Here is an 18,587-nt window from a genome sequence, read left to right on the forward strand (position 1 = left end):
CTGGAGGTGTCCAGAGGGTGACAGAAGGACCTTGGGACAGCTGTTTTGGGACACCTGCCTGAGAGGGAATACCCTGGAGGAGTGCAGTACCCAAAGGAGCTGTGCTGAGCCACCCCTGGGTGCTGCAGGCACAGGACAAGGGGAGCACAGCAAGGGCTGGGAGGGACCAGGGCATCAATGCCATCACCTCCAAACCAGGCACACCATTCCCACAGTGTCCCCAACCTGCCACACCATTCCCAAACTGTCCCAAACCTGCCAGGACTCTCTCTCCCCCAGCCAGGGGCTGATCCATGAGGGACAAGGTTCCTGAGGGTCCCAGGACAGCCCTGAGGGCACATTGAGCCTTCCCAAAGTGTCCCACAGCCCCACTCACCATGTAGCCCCGCTGGCCTTTCTCCCCTGGTTCTCCCGGTGCTCCGCAGGGTCCCTGGGCACAAACAGGGACTGAGTCACCCGAGGTGTCCCCTATCCTGCCCCGAGCCCTGTGCAGGCTGGGAGGATGAGAAACACCAGCCAGAGGTGGCCTTGGGAAGGGCAGAGAGGGAGAATTCCCATCCCTGCCCAGCGTGCCAGGGTCTGTGCCCAGGGCCGCTTTGGAGTCAGAGCAGATCCATTTCCACCCTGCTTTGGTTCCCAGTGGGATATCAGGACAGGATTTTGCCCTTTGCCTTACAGCCAGATGGGGTGAAGCATCACCCAGCAATGCCAGGGGGTGGGCATGGGGCTGAGACCCCCCAGCACAGGCTGACCCCACACAAATCCTGCCCCAACCCTTCCCTGCCCTGCTTTTGTTCCTCTAGGAATGATCCACAGAGTCCTTTACCCCAAAAGAGGGGCAGGAACCTGATGCCCCAGGAAACGATGCCAGCCCTGCTCAGCTGGCACAGCCAGAGGGGCTGCAGCTGCCAGGAAAACCCTGGGAGTTGGATATCAACCATCCCATATTTCAGTGGGAAGCAGACAAGAAATCCATTAGGCTGCTTTGAAATCCAACCCCAAAGCCCTTAATTACAGCACAGCAACAGCCACAGCCCAAGGGCTTGGGGACAGCCACCCTGCAAGTGTCCCCAGGGCAGCAGGGCCACCGAGGGGACACAGGATTTGGTACTTACAGGTGCTCCTGTTTTCCCAGGATGCCCTGGAGGCCCAGGGGCTCCAGGTTTTCTCTGGATTAAAAGGAAAGACATTGGTGAAACCCATCAAGTGCCTGGAGCAAGGAGAATTCAGCTACCAATGAGGGAAAATCCAAACACAAAGTGACTGAAGTGACTCACCGGCCAGCCAGCATGCAGGAGTTGGTAAAATGAGGATTGCTGAAAGGAGAAAAAGGGGAAAACAAAGCAAAATGTTAAAAAAAAAAAATCCCAAATCCCTTTTTGCTGGCTTTAAGGACTTTCTCCTTGGCTTGGGAAGATGCAGCAATGAACCATTCCTTTAATTTGTTTATTTATTTCACACTCTGTGCATGAAAAGCACAGGAGGAAGGATAATCTGTAAAGAAATAAGGAACTATTTTATTAACAAATTAAGCAGAGAGCCAATTCTCCTGGGGTTTGGTGTAATTCAGCAGCCTTGGGACACCCAAAATGTTTGGAACATGGAAAGGTCAGAAACATGCTGGGGGTGAGCACAGGTCTGTCAGATTTTGGGCTAAAATCAGCTCTTTGGACACTGCAGTTTGCCCCAGGTGGGGAATCTCCTCCAGCCCCTGGAAAACCCAGAGGAGCAGATTCCCAGCAGGTTTTCCCCTGGTTGCTCCCAGCAGCCAAATCTTTGATCCACATCCAATTGTTTTTGAAGACCAGACGACCACAGAGAGGGGAAAATCCACCTGAAAGCACCAGGGTGGATTAATCCCATCCCAACCGATCCCATCCCAACCTTATTCCCATCCCAACCCCATTCCCATCATATTCCAAACCAGCAAAAATGCCCTAAAACCTCCTGGTGCAGCCTCTGGATTTTCTCAAGTTTTTGGAGATTCCAGGAAATCAAATGTCCATCTCCAGCCACCAGCCATCCTCCCTCCCAGCAGCACAGGGAGGCAAACCCCATCTTTCCTCCTCCTCCCCCCCGTGGTGAGCCCAGACCCATGGTCCAGGCAGCTCCTCCAAATCCTGAAATTTGAAATTCAAAGGCTTGGAAATCCCCCTCCTTATCCATCATCCCAATCCCAGGCAGCTGCAGTTTCAGGAACTCCCTCCTGTCCCCCACTCCAAAGATTTGTCCCCCAATACCAGTGGAGAGAGAAGGGGAAAAGCCAAGGGAGTCATGAAGGAAAATAAAGATGGAAACATTCCCAGCAGTGAGCAGGGCTCTGGGGCAGGTGATGGATGCCATCCCTGCTCCTTTCAAACTGATCCCAAATTGATTTCCAGAACGGCTGCAGTCCCTGCCAGGGCCAAGTTCCTCCTGTCCAGCCAGTTCTCATTTCCCCCCAAATCCGCTCACAAAACCTTCCTGGAGGAGCTTGGAGCACAGCCAAGGCTTTTGCCTTGTCTCAGGAATCGGTGAACTCCGATTCACTCAGGACAGGATATTATTTCATCCAACCTTTCAAAAAGGGGGAGGAAAAAAAAATCCCCCGTGAGACATGGACTCGGATTTCAGAGCACCAGATGCCAAGGAGAGGGGAGAGCAGTTAATTGGCTTCTGCAATTCCAGCAGGAAACAGTCAGAGCTTTGCTGCTGCAGCTTGGGAAGGGGGAGCAGTATGAGGGGAGGGATGGAGGGGAAAATCCACCTGAAATCCCATCCCAACCTATCCTATCCAACCCTAATCCCATCGTATTCCAAGCCAGCATAAAGGTCCTGAAACCTTCTGGTGCAGCCTTTGGGTTTTCCCAGGTTTTTGGAGATGTCCAGGAAATCAAATGTTCATCTCCAGTGGGGAGCAGTGGCCATGGGGATCTGTGATCCTGGGAAACTCCTGCCTGGGAGCAGAGCTGAGGGAATCCTGCCAGCAGCTCTGAGGGGAGCAGGTCATGCCAGGCAGAGCAGCTGTGGCTGTCCCCACTGTGCCACCCTCTGCAGTCACCCCATGGACACCCCAACCTGTGCCACCCTCTGCAGTCACCCCATGGACACCCCAACCTGTGCCACCCTCTGCAGTCACCCTATAACCACCCCAACCTGTGCCACCCTCTGCAGTCACCCTATAACCACCCCAACCTGTGCCACTCTCTGCAGTCACCCTATAACCACCCCAACCTGTGCCACCCTCTGCAGTCACCCTATAACCACCCCAACCTGTGCCACTCTCTGCAGTCACCCCATGGACACCCAAACCTGTGCCACCCTCTGCAGTCACCCCACAGCCACCCCAACCTGTGCCACCCTCTGCAGTCACCTCATGGCCACCACAACCCTGTGCCACCCTCTGCAGTCACCCCACAGCCATCCCAACCCTGTGCCACCCTCTGCAGTCACCCTATAACCATCACAACCTGTGCCACCCTCTGCAGTCACCCCACAGCCATCCCAACCCTGTGCCACCCTCTGCAGTCACCCCACAGCTATCCCAACCTGGACCACCCTCTGCAGTCACCCCATAGCCACCCCAACCCTGTGCCACCCTCTGCAGTCACCCCATGGACACCCCAACCTGTGCCACCCTCTGCAGTCACCCCATGGACACCCCAACCTGTGCCACCCTCTGCAGTCACCCCACAGCCATCCCAACCCTGTGCCACTCTTTGCAGTCACCCTATAACCATCACAACCTGTGCCACCCTCTGCAGTCACCCCACAGCCATCCCAACCCTGTGCCACCCTCTGCAGTCACCCCATAACAACCCCCCATGGCAGATGCCAACCCTGCAGTGGCAGCACATCCCTAAAAATTGCCTCCTTTCCCCATGGCTCAAGATTTTCTTCCCCTCCAAGGTTCCCAGGTATCATTTCCCAGCCTGCCCTCCTGCATTTAAAGGAATTGGGATGGAGAAAAGGAAAGGACTCTGGCACTGCAGATCAAGCTCTCCAGTAACTGTGGGAGCTGCAGCTCTCCTTCCCAGGATTCTGGGACTTCCCCACTGCTGAAGTCAATTCCAGAGCCAGCCAGCAGCACCTCCTGCCCTCCACTCACACTGAGACAATTTCTTGGCAAAGCCAACATCTGTCAACACATCGGGAACAAAAACAGAGGGCAGAGGCTTGGAATCAGGGTGGCCTTGAGCTGCTTTTCCTCAATTCCCATCAACAACAAAAACAAAGGCTTTTTTCCACGGGAAAGGAGCAGGAGAGGCTGCTGAGCACCACAGCAGCCACAAGCACTCGGGGACAGCCACCACATCCCTTGTTGTCCCAGTCCTGCACTGCCCCTGAGCCCGAGGGGTGACTTCCCTGCCCTGCCTTTCCAAAGGCTGAGCCCACAACAGGACACCCCAAACCCACCAAACCACAGTGATCTGCCCCACAGGAGCAGCTCTGCCCCAAAGCACAGCACCGTGGGGCTGCAGGCACAGCTAGTGTTTCAGCCCAGCCTTATCTCAGCAGAGATTAGCAAATCCCAGCCCAGGGCTATGTGCTTTCCTGCTGCCGCCGGCGGCACTGCCAGGGTCACAGGGCCACAGACACAATGGCCCTGTGTGGCTTTGGGGTGCCCATGGCAGACACTGCCTTCCCCTGCAGATCGGCACGGGGCCAGCCCTGCTGGGACATGGCCAGCACTGAGAGCCCAGGGGACAAGGGACAGCGCTCAGGGGACAAGGGCTAGCCCTGCTGGGACATGGCCAGCACTCAGAGCCCAGGGGACAAGGGACAGCGCTCAGGGGACAAGGGACAGCCCTGCTGGGACATGGCCAGCACTGAGAGCCCAGGGGACAAGGGACAGCGCTCAGGGGACAAAGGGCAGCACTCAGGGGACAAGGGCTAGCCCTGCTGGGACATGGCCAGCACTGAGAGCCCAGGGGAGGTGGGCCACCAATCAGGGCTCAACAAACCAACCAACAACACCCCACACCACACCAACCCAACAACCACACCAACAACAGCCCTGCTGGGACATGGCCAGCACTCAGAGCCCACAGAAGCCGAAGGGCATCCCCCAGTGGTTCTCCAGCTTCAGCTTCCCAAGCATAGACAGGTTATGCTCCTCCAGCATTCCAAAGTGGGGATGCCAAGGAAATCCCAGTCTGCAGCAAGATCCAAAGGAATGAGAGTTTCTGCCTGCAGGAGAACAAAGCCTCTTTCTAAATGCAGGCAGGGAGGAAAAAAAAGGGAATTCTGACTGCAGAGGGAAGGATGGGAGCAGCTCTGCCAAGTGCTGTCAGCATGGCCTGAGAGGAGGAATTTGGGAGAGGTCTGTCCTGGGTGGGAGGAGAAGCCCTGGCATGGAGATATCCAGGTCTTTCCTATCCCTGTTTATTCCTGGAACGGGCCTTGTGAGCACTGAGAGCAGCAGGAGGATGGGAGAACATGGAGGTTTCTCCAGGTCAACCAAAACTTGTCCTGATGCTCAGCTCTGCTGTGCTTCCCAGGTGGAATCTGGTCAGGAATTTATGTTCTGCATCTGCTTTGAGCCAATCCAACCCAAAACCACGGAAGTCTGGCCTGAGGACTCCCAGCAGGTCAATCCAAGCTCAGATCCACCCCAGCACAGGACCATCCTCCTCCTCCTCCAGCACCATCCCTCCCCGAGCGTGTTTTTTGGCAGAGCAGAGATCCTCCTGCTGCATCCTCCGCCCAGAATTCCAGCCGTTTGCCCCGGAGCAGAGGATGCAAGGATGGCTCTTTGACAATGAACAAGCTGTGGAGAACACAAATCTCCTGCCCAAGGTCCCTGGAGCTCCTGGAGAGCAGGGCTGTGGAGCCTGAGTTCTGCCCAGCCCATTGCTCTGCCCCTGGAGCCACTGATGTCACCGTGCCAGACCGCCGGGAGCAGAGGGACAATGAGCCCTGCAGAGCAAAGAGCATTCCCAAAAAGTGCCTGGAGCACTTAGAAACCCAATGCCTTCAGCTGCTGCCCTGCCCAGGCCAGCTCCACAGGGAGGTTCAAATGAAGCTTAATCACAGCAGTGGCTGTGCTGTCTGGAGTTGGGAATTCCAGATGAGCCTGGCTGGGCTGTTCAGTGAGTTCTGGAGTTGTCCCATGGAGTTTTGCAGCTTTGCAGCACCTGAGGCACTCCTGCCTCCTCACAGATCCCATCCTGCTCCAGTGGATCAGCTGGGAAGATGTGTCAGCAAGAGCTGGATGGGCAGAAACCCTGTGAGCCAAAGGCTGGGGCACAGCAGGGAGATGGGATGGGGTGGGAAACAGGAGAGGTGCTCTGCAATCAGCAGTGCAGGGCAGGAGAAGGGCTGCTTGGGCATAGCTTGGGTCTTCCTTGGGCCCTGTCCTGCACAACCATCCCAGAGAGGTGAGGGATGGACCAGGGGGAGCCGAGATGTCCTGATCAGGCACAGGGACAGAGGGACAGGGCACACGGTGATGCCATTTCTGTGGACAGCTGCCCACAGAGCCACTCCCAGGGAACTCCACCTCCCTCCTTGGCACCTCCCTGCCAGCAATGAGGATCTCAGCCATGGCAAACCCTTCATCCCATCCCATCCCCAGGATGCAGGGAGCTGCAGGGCAGGTGTGAATGTAGCACTTGCCCACTGTGGAGTTCACTGTAACTCACCGTGAACGACTGCCAGTCCTCCCTGGAGTTCCTCCACAGGACAACGGTGGGAACCCCAGGGATGCCAGCAGGGCCAGGGTCCCCAGGGGGGCCCATCCTCCCCATGGCTCCAGGGTATCCCTGCGGAGACAAGAGCAGCTCCTTCAGTCCAGCTGGGATTTGGGACTCAGGCTCTGACCCAAACACTCCTGGAGCTCTGGCAGCCTCAGGCTGTGCCCATTCCCTGGGGAGCCTGGGCAGTGCCCAGCACCCTCTGGGGGAAGAACCTCTCCTGATCTCCAGCCTGACCTGCCCTGGCCCAGCTCCAGCTGTTCCCTGGCTCCTGTCCCTGTCCCAGAGCAGAGATCAGAACTGCCCCTCCTTTTGCCCCTCCTGAAGATGTTGAAAACCCCAGTGAGGTCTCCCCTCAGTATCCTCCAGGCTGAACAAACCCTCAGTTGCTCCTCACAAGGCTTCCCTTCCCAACCCTTCCCCTTCCTCTGAACACTCTCTAATAATTCCATGTCTTTTTGATACTGTGGTACCCAAAACTGCCCCCAGAATTCAAGGTGGGGTTAAATTCCCCACTAAACCCAGTTCCTTCCTCTTCCAAACCCACAGACATCACCACCACCGGCAGCTTCAGGAGCTCCCACTGCCCTCTTGATGAAAAACCCCCAAACCAAACCAACCCAAACCATCAGTAGGGTTTGCCCCAGACCCTCCAGCCCATTCTGGGCACAGCCCTGTTTGCCTGGAACTCACTTTGTCTCCTTTGGGTCCCACTAGTCCCCGTCTGCCAGGACAGCCCTGAAAGGCAAAGGAGGAGAGCTGTGACCCCAAAGGGGACACCCCACAGTGCCTGAGTGCTCAGGGCCACAGCCCCAGGCAAGCAGGGACTGAAAGGGCTGATTGACAGCAAACCAGCAGCACCAAGTCCCCAGAAATACCCCAAAGACCAGTGTGGGGTGACAAGAGCCCCCTGGTTTTGCTGCTCCTGCCCTGGCAGCAGTGCCATCCTGGAGCAGCACAGAAACACCCCAGAGCAGGCAGGGCTGCAGGAGAACAGCTCCTGGCACCTGGGGAGGAAAGGCAGCGTGGAAGGGGAAAAAAATCCCCTAAAATTGAATCATATCCATGCTCCAACAGGAGTTTGGACAAGGACACAAACCTCTGCTGCTTTTAACTGGTGGGAGATGTGGTCTGGCCCAGCTCTGGGTAAAAATGCACATTTTGGCCAAGGGCTGACCCCATTTCAGGCCTTATCAAGGCCTCTGAGTGGGCAGAAACAGCCAGGTGGGAGATCCTGGCTATTTGGGATGACAACAATTCCCTGGAAGGTGTTGGCAGAGCCTGAAAGCCTCTGACAGCTTCAATGCCAGACCCCAGCTTTACTCTGAGCCTGAGGATCCCCAGACCTGCAGCCCAGAGAGCTCCAAGGCTCAGCTCCTTCCCCTGGGTCCCCAGAGCCACCCTGCCCTGAGCCCTTGGACACCAGCAGGACACCAGGGAAGGCTGCCAGGCTGGGATATGTTTGAGCTAAAATAGTGCCTCTGGCCATGCCTGGCACTGAGCTTCAGCTCCACACAGAATCCCAGCCTGGTTTGGGGTGGAAGGGATCTTTAAATCTCATCTCATTCCGCCCCTGCCATGGCAGGGACACCTTCCACTATCCCAGGTTGCTCCAAGCCCTGTCCAGCCTGGCCTTGGACACTGCCAGGGATCCAGGGGCAGCCACAGCTTCTCTGGGCACCCTGTGCCAGGGCCTGCCCACCCTCAGAGTACATTTTTTCCCCTAATATCCAATCCTGCTCTTTTTCCACATAAAGCCATTCCCCCCTGTCCTGTCCCTCTCTCCATCTCTCCTGTCAGCTCCCTAAACTCCTAAAGCCAGGATGGAGCTGTGGGAAATGCATTTCCACCCAGCGTACTCAGGCCCAAGGACAAAAATCCCATCTCAAGGCTTTCTCCAGGAGAGGAAAGCAATTCCCCCCTGGCTGGGTCCCTCCTGCCGGCTGACAGCAGGGCTGTCAAACGTCGTGACGTTTACTCTGCTCCTGGGATTTTTTCAGCCTCCAGCATCTGTTCCTTTTGCCATTTTCTTCTATTTTTTGCAGGCAAAGAGCTGCAGCAGCAAGGAGACGGCTTGAGGGGGAAGTTAGCAGTCCTAAATTTATCCCAAGGCTGGCTCAGGGATGATGGGTTTAGTGCCAGGTGCCTCAAACACAGCCATGGGAACAGCAGGAGCCCCTGAGCCCCAGGCAGACCCCAAAACTTCCATAGGGATGGCAGCAAGAGGGAAGAGAAGGTGCCCATGGGTCACTTCTGGCACTGGCAGTGGGGAAATGAAATGAAATATAATTTTCTAGAGGGATTGTTAAGAAAATGGAACCAAATGAGGGGAATCACGTTGGCAGAATGAATAAACAGGAAAATATTTAAACACATTTGTCAGCTACTCCTCAATGAAGACAAGACTCCTCTAAAGCTTTTTCTATTTCAAGTTTACCTTTTTTTTTCTAATTTTCCTTTTTTCATCCCCAATGAAGATATGACTCCTCTAAAGCTTCCTCTAGTCTAAGCTTACCTTTAAAAAAAAAAAATCCTTTTTTTCATCCTCTACAACAAACTAACGATTTGAAAAACAGTCAGAACTTATTTCAAGATAAATTCAATGCTCTGCTTTGAACCAGCATCAATTTGGGGGTGAGGAATCCCAAAGCAGTGATGCCAGGGGGGTCCATGGGGATGCCAGGGGTTTGCTGTGGGCACTAATGCTAGAGGGGATTTCTTGGTCACCTCTGATCCCCTCAGCCTGACTGTGGGCAGAAATAAAAACCAACACTAGGATTAAATTATTTGAGCCCATCTAGAGCAGAGGGGACAAGGGAATGCATCTTCTCTCCAATTTTCAGTGAGAAATAAAAACCAACAGTGGGATTAAATTATTTGAGACCATCTCCAGAGCAGGGGGGACAACGAAATTCATCTTCTCTCCAATTTTCAGTGGAGCTTCTTCAGGAACATCAAAAAAGCTTCTCACAAGGGCAGTGCACAGCCCCACCGTGCCTGGGCTTTTCCATCCTGGAGAAGGTTTCCCTTCCACCATCCCAGGTTGCTCCAAGCTCTGTCCAGCCTGGCCTTGGACACTGCCAGGGATCCAGGGGCAGCCACAGCTTCTCTGGGCACCCTGTGCCAGGACCTCCCCACCCTCAGAGTACAACTTTTTTCCCCTAATATCCAATCCAAACTTCTCTTTTTCCACATAAAGCCCTTCCCCCTTGTCCTGTCCCTTGTAAAGAAGGTTTCCCACCATGCAGAAAGTGTCCCACCATGGAGAAAGTTTCCTAGTCCAGAGAATTTTCCTTGCCCAGTTTCCCCATCTCAGCAGTCTTCTCCCACCCTCCAGCACTCACCGGCAGCCCCGGCGGTCCCGGCAGCCCTGGGGGTCCTGGCTTCACACGTCCCTGCTGGCCCTGTGGCACCTGCAATCCAGGATGTCCTGCTCCCAGAGGATGCTCCGGGACAGCCAGCACTGCCCCTGCCCCCAGGGGACCTTTGGGAAGGTGTCCTTTGGGATCAGCCCCCCGAGGAGCCGATGGGGACACCTTGGGGAAGAGCTGCAGGCGGGGTTTGCCGGGCGGGCGGTGCCACCGTGTGCCCACAGCCCCTGCCAGCTTCTCCGTGGTGACATTCTCCTCCCCAGGGTCAGAGCCACGCTCCTTCTTGGCTGCTCGGGGGGGCTTGATGGAGACTCCTGGGTGGACAAAGCGCTGTCAGATTCCCAGGAACTGGGATGGAGAGAAGGAGGAAAACCATGGACTCACCAGAGCTTCTCCTGAGCGCTGGTCTGCCAGGCCTGGTGAGCTGGTTGTAGGTGGAGTTCAGCAGCTCAAAGCCTTCATCCTCCATGGAAAGGCTGCCCTCCTCCTCCTCCTCCTCCTGCTCAGCTGCTGGCATCTCGTGAGCAGAGAGGGAAGCCTGGGCACTCCCGTCAGGCTGCAGGTCGAGGCTCCCCTGGGTGTCCTCCCATGGCCAAGGTGGCCCCAAATTTGGGCTGGTGAGTCTGGAGTCCTGAGAAAAGAGGGGGAAAAAAGGGACAAATTTGAAGGATTCACTTATTTTTTGGCTCTTTCCTGCTCGACAGGCTGTCAAGGGAGGTGGTGGAGTCACTAGCCCTGGGAGTGTTCAGGGAACAACCTCTGAGGGTTGGGAAGGAGAGAAAGGCACAAAGCCAGGAAAAACCTCCTGGATGCTTCCAGCAATTAATTAAAGGCATGCAAGGGGCTCTCTTGGTCTTTATCTGCCACCCTGAATGGTCCCTGAGGGTCTCAAGGGCTCTGTCAGCCCCAAACCACCCCCAGAGGCCAGGCACTGCCCACAGATGGGAGAAACACCTACACTCAGGGCAAAAGACTGAAAATGGAGCCAAACTTCAGAATTCCTGCATTTCTAACTCCCACCCCTTTTCCACCCAGCACCAGGCAAAGCATCCCAGACTGGGCTTGCCCATGGAGCCAGGGCTGGGCTGGTGGAGCTCCTGCCCCTCTCCTGGAGCAGCTGCAGCATCTCCATTTCCATTGGCCTCACAGGGCCACCAGCCCTGCCTGGAGCCAGGACACGGGGACACAGTGCAGGGCACCCGGAGCTGGTGGCACCCAGAGCTGGTGGCACCAGCCCTGTCCGGTGGCTCTGCTGGAGGAGCTGCTGAGGAAGCAGCTGAGAGAAGTCACTAGAGGGAGATGCAGCCCCACGCTTGCCTTGCAGGGCTAGGAAGGAGACCTGGCGAGTCCTTGCCATGCTTCCTGCCACATTCCATTGGTTGATGCCATCCCCTGGCTCTGGTTCTGCTCTGCACCACCCACCTGTTGGCTTGGGAGCTCCAAAGGTGGGTTTGCAGGAGCAGCAAGCAGGAAAAACAACAATTTCCCTGCCAGAAGTGGTTATTCATCCAGTGAGAACCCAATGGTCCCATTGGAGCTCCCCACTAGAGGGACATGTTCCCTGTCCCTGTTCCCTGGAGCACAGCCTGACCCCCTGGCTGTCCCCTCCTGGCAGCAGCTGTGCAGAGCCACAAGGTCCCCCTGAGCCTCCTTTGCTCCAGGCTGAGCTCCTTTCCCAGCTCCCTCAGCCTCTCCTGCTGCTCCAGCCCTTCCCAGCTCTGTTCCCTTCCCTGGGCACCTCCAGCCTCTCCATGTCCTTCTTGAAATCAAGAACTCAAAGCCAACCCCAGGATTTGAGGTGCAATCTCACTTCTCAGCACGGGGGGAAACTGCTGGAATGGGGATTGAAGCCTCTTTATGATTGGACTCGATGATTTTAGGGATCTTTTCCAGCCTCAATGACTTTACTGTACTAAAAGCAGCCCCTGTTCACCCAGGTGAGCTGGGGGCAAACATCACCCAGCAGGGATGGCTCAGGGTTCCCTAACTGGGAGAAGAATAACCCTGGACTAAAATCAGCTTTCCCAAATCCACCAGAATCAATGGATTCAACTGCACGAGGGTAAAACCCTTCAGAGGCTCCTTCCAGCAATGTAACAGCCAAATTTCAAATCCAATTAGGAGCCACCCTGTCATTGCTTTAATGAACTGGTTTTGTGGTCCTGTTTCTGTTTAAGCAGAATGGCTGCAAGCTGGGCGTGGGCAGTAAAGGGAGACTCTAAAACCACCTTTTTTAAGGTTTTTTTAAGCTAATACCAATTTAAAAAACTCCCAGTTTATTTTAAAAAGTCCTTTCAGGCAAGAAATCAAATCGAGAGTTGCAGAAAAAGCCTCCTGGCTAAAACTCAACTCCATCATTTGCACATCCCAAAATGGGTTCAGATGGTAATTGTGAGCAACCACATTCCCTGCACAGTCACCTTTCCAAGAGGAGCCAAAGGGGAACTGAAAGGACCTGGAATTCCTCCTCAGCCCAGTATAGCACTAGGCTCTATCCAAAATCCCCTGAATATCCAAAAATGCTCAGCCAGAGGTGCTGCAGCTCTTCACCTGCCCAGCATGCAGCTCCTGAGGCATGTCCAGAAGATCTTTCTGGATAGACTGAACCCCAAGTGGGACACACAGCCCTAAAGGAGCCAGGCAGGCACCCCCAAAACCTGGGATGGAGGGAGATCCATTGGCTTCACAATGGCCTTGCTCCCACCTGGAGCTGCATCCTCACCCAGAGCTTTGCTAATAACGAAATTACTGCAGTCACAGAAACACAGCCACCCAGCAGAGCCAGGAGAGAGGATTTGGGCACTGGATCAGGCTTGTGCTCAGCCCAGGGAGCTGGGGAAGGGCCAGAGGGCAGAGATTCTGCAGTTCCACAAAGGACAAGGACAGGCAAGCTCAAGGCACGAGGAGCTACAGCAGGAGGAAAACTGATGGCTGATTCCCCATTCCCTGCTCTCACCCCAAGCCAGCCCCACACTTCCACCAGGATAACGCTGTCCAGGTGTTCCCAGTGCCCTGCACCCCACATCCCACTGGCCAAAAGCCCTGCCAGTTTTCCAGGACATTTTCTCCTCTGCATCCCTGGCTGCTGCCATGGAGACTGTCCATGGACTGCCGTGGGAATGCCTGGAGCAAGAAAACTCTTAAAAATCAGTGGCTGCTACTTGGATTTTTAGTTTTTCATTATTTTGTTGCTAAAATGGAGAAGCCACTTGATGCTCAGCTGTCCCAGGCAAAGAGGCTGCAAGGGCTGCAATTAATCAATTAAATAAATTAGTGGAGGCATCGCTCCATGCAGAAAAGCAGAGGGGAGAATTCCAAACAGCCTCCCTTCATCCCACCCCACATTCCCTATGTCCCCCCAGAGAGGCTGGCTGGTCAAAACCCATCTGAAGAAATGATCAAATTGGCTCTGTGATGCAGCCAAGCCCACCTGGGCACCACCTGCCACCCCAGGCCAGCCTCAGGGAGCTGGAAATGAGCTCTGCCCAAAACCTGGAGCATCACCAGGGTCCTCCCTGGCCAGCCTGGGGGTGGCACCTCTGCCAGGGGCTTCCACACAGCCCCTTTAGGCTCCAAATTCCTCATTTCTACAGCCCAGCCAAGCTCCTGAGGAGGGGACAAGTGACACCAAAAGAGCAAAGCCACCTGTCCCTGCTCTCTTGGGGGGAACACAGGGAATATTTGTTCTCTTTGCAGCAGCACCTGGAGGGGCTAAAACCCACAGCCATCTCTTTTGGAGGTGAAATAAAGACGTAAAGAGTTGAAATAAAGAATTTCTCTTTCAGAAATTAAACCGTGAAGCGGCGCAGTTTTGATGTTACATTTTTGGTGCTTCGGGGGTTTTCTGATTAAAAGCAGGTCTTGAAATACAGCTTAAACAGTGGCAAAATAATCAAAGTACTGCAGCTTCCCAAGGTGATCCGTATTTCTCTGTCCAACCAATTTTTCCAGGTTTGATCCAAAGTATTAATTTCCTTGAAACCCATTTTGCAACCAATGAATCCCCAGGATTGGAAAGTTTCAGCTGCAGCCCTGGGAAGAGAACTGAGTGCCTCAATTTGTGCACCTTGAAGTGGAAAATTCATGTAAGACAGCAGCACCTCTCTGCCCCACGGGGCTGGGGGATTGAGGACATGGGTATCAACAGCCAAAAATTGAAAAAGCAGCTCCTCAAAGGACAGCTGCCTGGGGATAAACAGGCACAGATGGTGTCATGGAATGGTTTGGGTTGGAAAAGACCTCCAATCCCATCTCCTGTCCAAGGGACACCTTCCATTGACCAGGCTGCTCAGATTCCCACCCACTTGGACCACCAGGTGAGGAGAAATATGGTGAAAATTCCCAAATCCTATTAACCTCAAGCAGGTTCTCAGTGGTGCAGAACAACCCCACAGGATGTGCCAGCCTGGGAATCCCAGTGGGAAGCACACCCAGCCCTGGCAGCTGCCACTGAGGGCCTGGAATTCCCACCCAGAAGTTTCCAATCCAACTCCAACACTCGATGTGGGAAAAGTCCACTCTGGAATCTCCCAGCGGGGGAAGCTCAGGGGAAAAAGGGTCTCCAAGTAAAAGTTACTGAATTATGTTGGTTTGTGTAAACACAGCTAAAAGCCAAGATCAATAGGATCCATGCTTGCTCCTCCAAACAGGCCAAATTTAGAGGAGAACCAGCTGAGAGGGACAAATTGGGAACAGCTCAGAAGTTGTCCAAAAGCGTGAGAGTTGAGGAAGGCTGTGCGGGTTTGAACTCCCAGAAATTCCAGCTGGGAAGTGGGGAACGAACCCAAATTGAAAGCAGCCATTAAGGATGATGAAACAGAGGGGGGAAAAAAAAGCAGGAATTGGCACGTGACGAGCAAGGCAGGGTCTGTGATGTGCTGAAAACTGGATTAAAGAAGGAAAAGAAAGGAGGAGAAGTCTCTGCCCCAGCCAGATTTGGGTCCTCATCGTCACCTGCCACGTGGCAGTGACAACCACAGCAGGGATGTGGGAACACAGAGCTGGAGAATCCCCCAGTTCTGTCCACATTTAGAAAACCCAGATGACATAACCAAAGACAACGAAATGCTTCCCATTCCAGAGGTGACGAGGAGCAGAGGTTTCTCAATCCCAGCCCCAGAATGCAACCCCAAAAGCATTAAAACCTCAAGCTCTCCCCAGCACCAGCACTGAATTTTCAGTTTGGCTCAGAGAGCTGGGGAAGCTCCAGGGGACTGGGAAAAGGCTTTGTGTTGTGCCAACATGGAATTAAAAAAAAAAAAAAAAAGGCAAAAATAAAAAAATAAAAGGCAATCAGGAAGCTTTGAGTAATTACAGACCTCTTCCCTCAAGCTGAGCCCAAGCTAAATAACAGAGCAACTGATATGGGGCTCATTAATAAAGAAACCACAGATATGTAATTAATGCCATGGTTTTGGAAAGAGTTGCTAACTTGGGATCTTGCCTGAGGAGCCCAAGAGTGTTTTATTGACAAAGATAACAACGCTGCTGCACTTCCAGAGGGCTTTGCAGCTGATTCCATGACCCCCAAACTCCTAAATGGCAAAGGGGTAAATCCCAGCTTGGAGCATCCCTGTTTGCAGCAGCCCAGACAAGCACAGTAACATTCTGCCCTAATTTCCAGCTAGGTCAGGCTGGCTAAAACAGAGTTCAAAGCTCAGGTTCTCCTCTCAGAAAACAGATTTTGTGCTAATAGAAGCCCCTTCCATCCTACAGCCAAAGGTACAATGTGATTCACAAGCTCAAGGTCAGAGAAAGACAATTTAAAAGGATTTTTTCCAGCACGTTCTAGCATCAAGCTCCTAGAGCCACCCCTCTGCCAGCACCAGATCCCAGGAGGGCCCCAAAATCACAACCACTTCCCCCAAAGGAGAGCTCCAGCCCTTCCCACCTCCCCAGGGACAGCAGGGACATCCCAGGGATGTCTCCCCAGGCAGAACTCACATCCCACATGAGGGCAGGAGCAGTGCTCACCCAGCCTCCTGCTTTATCCCAAATCCTGCCACCCTGCTGACCTCACCCTCACTTTTCCCCCCAGGCTAATCCAGCTTGGCTCAGCTCCCAGGCAGATCCACAAATGCTCTGTGGCCTGATCCACCTCATTCCCTGCTCCACCACCACCCTCCTGGCTCCATGCAAGCACTCAGGAAGGTCACTGGACACCCACTGTGACCTCCACCAGCTCTGGGACATGGCAAGGTACCTTCAAACCATGAAAGAGAGAGGTTGCAATGAAGAAAATAACTACTAACAGCCAAGAAAATAATTAGTGGGTATTCTAACAATTGTCTGGGTATTTTGGCTTTGCCTTGTTGCTCATTAGAGCCACTTGTGTCCCCAGGAGGTACCTTGGGGGTGACAGCAGAGGGACACAAGGAAGGATGACACAGGAGTCCTACCTGAGCAGATGAATCCTGGATTTCAATGGTTTCCTTTGGCACCTGGAGAGTTGGAGAGAGACAAGAGGGACAACATCAGTGCCCAAGGACCAGCAGTGCCTTCAGCCCGTGCTGATTGTTGGCTCCAGGGCTGAGGAACTGCATCCTGCAGCACAGGAAGCATCCAGGGAATGCACACTGGGAGCCAATCCTTCCCAGCAACATGGGGGAATGGCTTCTGATCAAAACTCTCAAGAGTTGGGGTGGTTATGCAGTTTTTTGGGATTTGGAAGCTCCTCAGTCCTGAGGAGGGGTCAGCAAGGGATAGGAACTGGGGATGTGGGGCAGGATTATCCCAGGGGGTCCCACCTGCAGGCAAGTTACTGATGCTTAAAGAGAAACTTTGTCCTGCATGGAAAAGCCACTGGAACCATTCAGGGAAGAGCTCCAGGCCTCCAAAGGTCAGGATAACACAGGTGTCACTTTGGGATGACCAGGGTGACACTGGACATTCCTGTGTCACTCAGAGCAGGAGGGAACCAGTGTGAGCAGCCCTGGGTTCCACTCAGCCTTCTCCACACTCCCTAGAAAAACTCCTTCTCACTCCCTCACAATCAGGGCTTTCCCAAAAATCCTCCTCTTCAAATCACCAACACCAAATAACTGCTGCAGGGCTATCCCAGGTGTCACCCCTCCCTGTCCCCTGCTGCCTCCAGCATCCCAAGGGAAAGCCTGGGCAGGAGCCAGATGGGACAGACAGATGTCCCACCCCACCTCCAGTTCCCTCCCTTGGCACTGCCCTTTCCCAGCAGCTCCTCACCAGAGCCCCAGAAATGGGTGTAACACACAGGAGACTCGTGCCAGGCACTGACATCCAGCACTTGCCTCTCTGCAGCTTTTTCCAGGTTCCTATGAAGCATTTCCTATGAAAACACCTGGCCTAAAACATGAGGTATGCTCCTGAGCCAACTCCAGCTCCTAAGGAAAGCCTGGGTGCTTCATGTTTTGCGGAATTTATGATGTGATATGGGATTTGGGATGCAAATAAATTTCTTGAAAATTTGTTGAAAGCTGCAATAAAAGCAAAATTGCCCAAATTTCCATTTTCCAGCAATGCTGGCAGAACAGAGGGACAGCCCTTGCAAGGATGATGCACCAAAGGCTGTGATGCTGCCGGGAATGGGCAAGAATTCCAGAGTGGAATTCCTGAGGACAGCTTTCACCTCCTCCCAAAAGCCCCAGCTGCAGCATTACTCAAACCTTTCCTGTGTCACACACAGCACATCCAGTCATACCCACCCCTGGGCTTTCCTTGGATCACAAACTCTCCCTTGAACTCCCCCTCCTTGGCACCAAACCCATCTGTGACCAGAAGGGATGGCAGGAGAACCATCCCACCCTAAACCAGAGATCCCAGCACTTCCAGGCTGCATTAACACCCCAGGTTGGGCTTTTCACTGGAATCGTGGGACACCAAGGAAAAGCTTGGCCCAGCAGTCCCTAAATTTGCCAGCTGTCCCCAGGCACACCTCTGGCCAGGCTGTTTGGAGCTCCCACGGGGACCTGGTGAGGCTGGAGGAGCCTGGGCAGCTGGAGTTGGAGCTGTGGCACTGCTCAGCAGCAGCTGCTGGGTCTCCCATCACGAAGGTCAGCTGTTGGAGAGCACCCTGCAGGAGACACAGAAACCACAGTTTATCCCCTGCTTCCTCCAGAGGAGAGGGAAAAGGCTGGGAGAGCTGCAGGGGAGGTTGTTTGCAGCTTCTCAAAGGGATTTCTTTCCAGCATGGTTTGGTCAATGACCGTTTCCTCTCCATCTTCAAGAGCTGCAGGGCTGCTCTGCACTGTGAACTGTCAGCAGTCAGGGTTTCCGTGCTTTTCTCAGAGGTTCTGAGGCTCAGGAGGGTTAATTAAAGAGCTGTTGGGGCTGTTAATGAGCCCAGCAGCTGCAGCATTCAGTCTCTCTGCACCAGCAAGTGGGGAGAGCTCCCAACAGCAGATCTGCAGGGCAGCAGGGCCAACAGCCCTTTGCCCACTCTGCAGTGCTCTGGGGCTTTATCCTGGACTGGGATTGCATTTTCAGGCCAGAGGATCCTGTCCATGCTGGAGAGCATGAAATCTCCTCCCCAGCACTTGTGGTTTCTCCTCCCCAGGAAGGATTTCTGGCT

The 18,587-nt window shown here is 54.1% G+C and overlaps 1 protein-coding gene across 3 annotated transcripts in view; it reads right to left on the reverse strand.

The window, feature by feature from the left end:
- LOC146429987 (uncharacterized) overlaps window positions 1–18,587 on the reverse strand; it is a 69,048-nt gene that overhangs the window by 22,349 nt on the left and 28,112 nt on the right. For all 3 annotated transcript variants that reach the window (XM_085076368.1, XM_085076370.1, XM_085076371.1), the window contains exons 5-13: window positions 17,952–18,089; window positions 16,444–16,485; window positions 10,430–10,676; window positions 10,019–10,359; window positions 7,368–7,412; window positions 6,624–6,743; window positions 1,278–1,316; window positions 1,116–1,169; window positions 377–430 (exon numbers count right to left, since the gene is read on the reverse strand). In XM_085076368.1, coding sequence (XP_084932494.1) covers window positions 377–430; window positions 1,116–1,169; window positions 1,278–1,316; window positions 6,624–6,743; window positions 7,368–7,412; window positions 10,019–10,359; window positions 10,430–10,676; window positions 16,444–16,485; window positions 17,952–18,089 — 1,080 coding nt within the window. The remainder of the gene's footprint in view (window positions 1–376; window positions 431–1,115; window positions 1,170–1,277; window positions 1,317–6,623; window positions 6,744–7,367; window positions 7,413–10,018; window positions 10,360–10,429; window positions 10,677–16,443; window positions 16,486–17,951; window positions 18,090–18,587) is intronic.

Source organism: Lichenostomus cassidix, chromosome 17 (genome assembly GCF_008360975.1).
Source record: "Lichenostomus cassidix isolate B80296 chromosome 17, HeHo_3.0, whole genome shotgun sequence".
Taxonomy (NCBI): Eukaryota; Metazoa; Chordata; class Aves; order Passeriformes; family Meliphagidae; genus Lichenostomus; species Lichenostomus cassidix.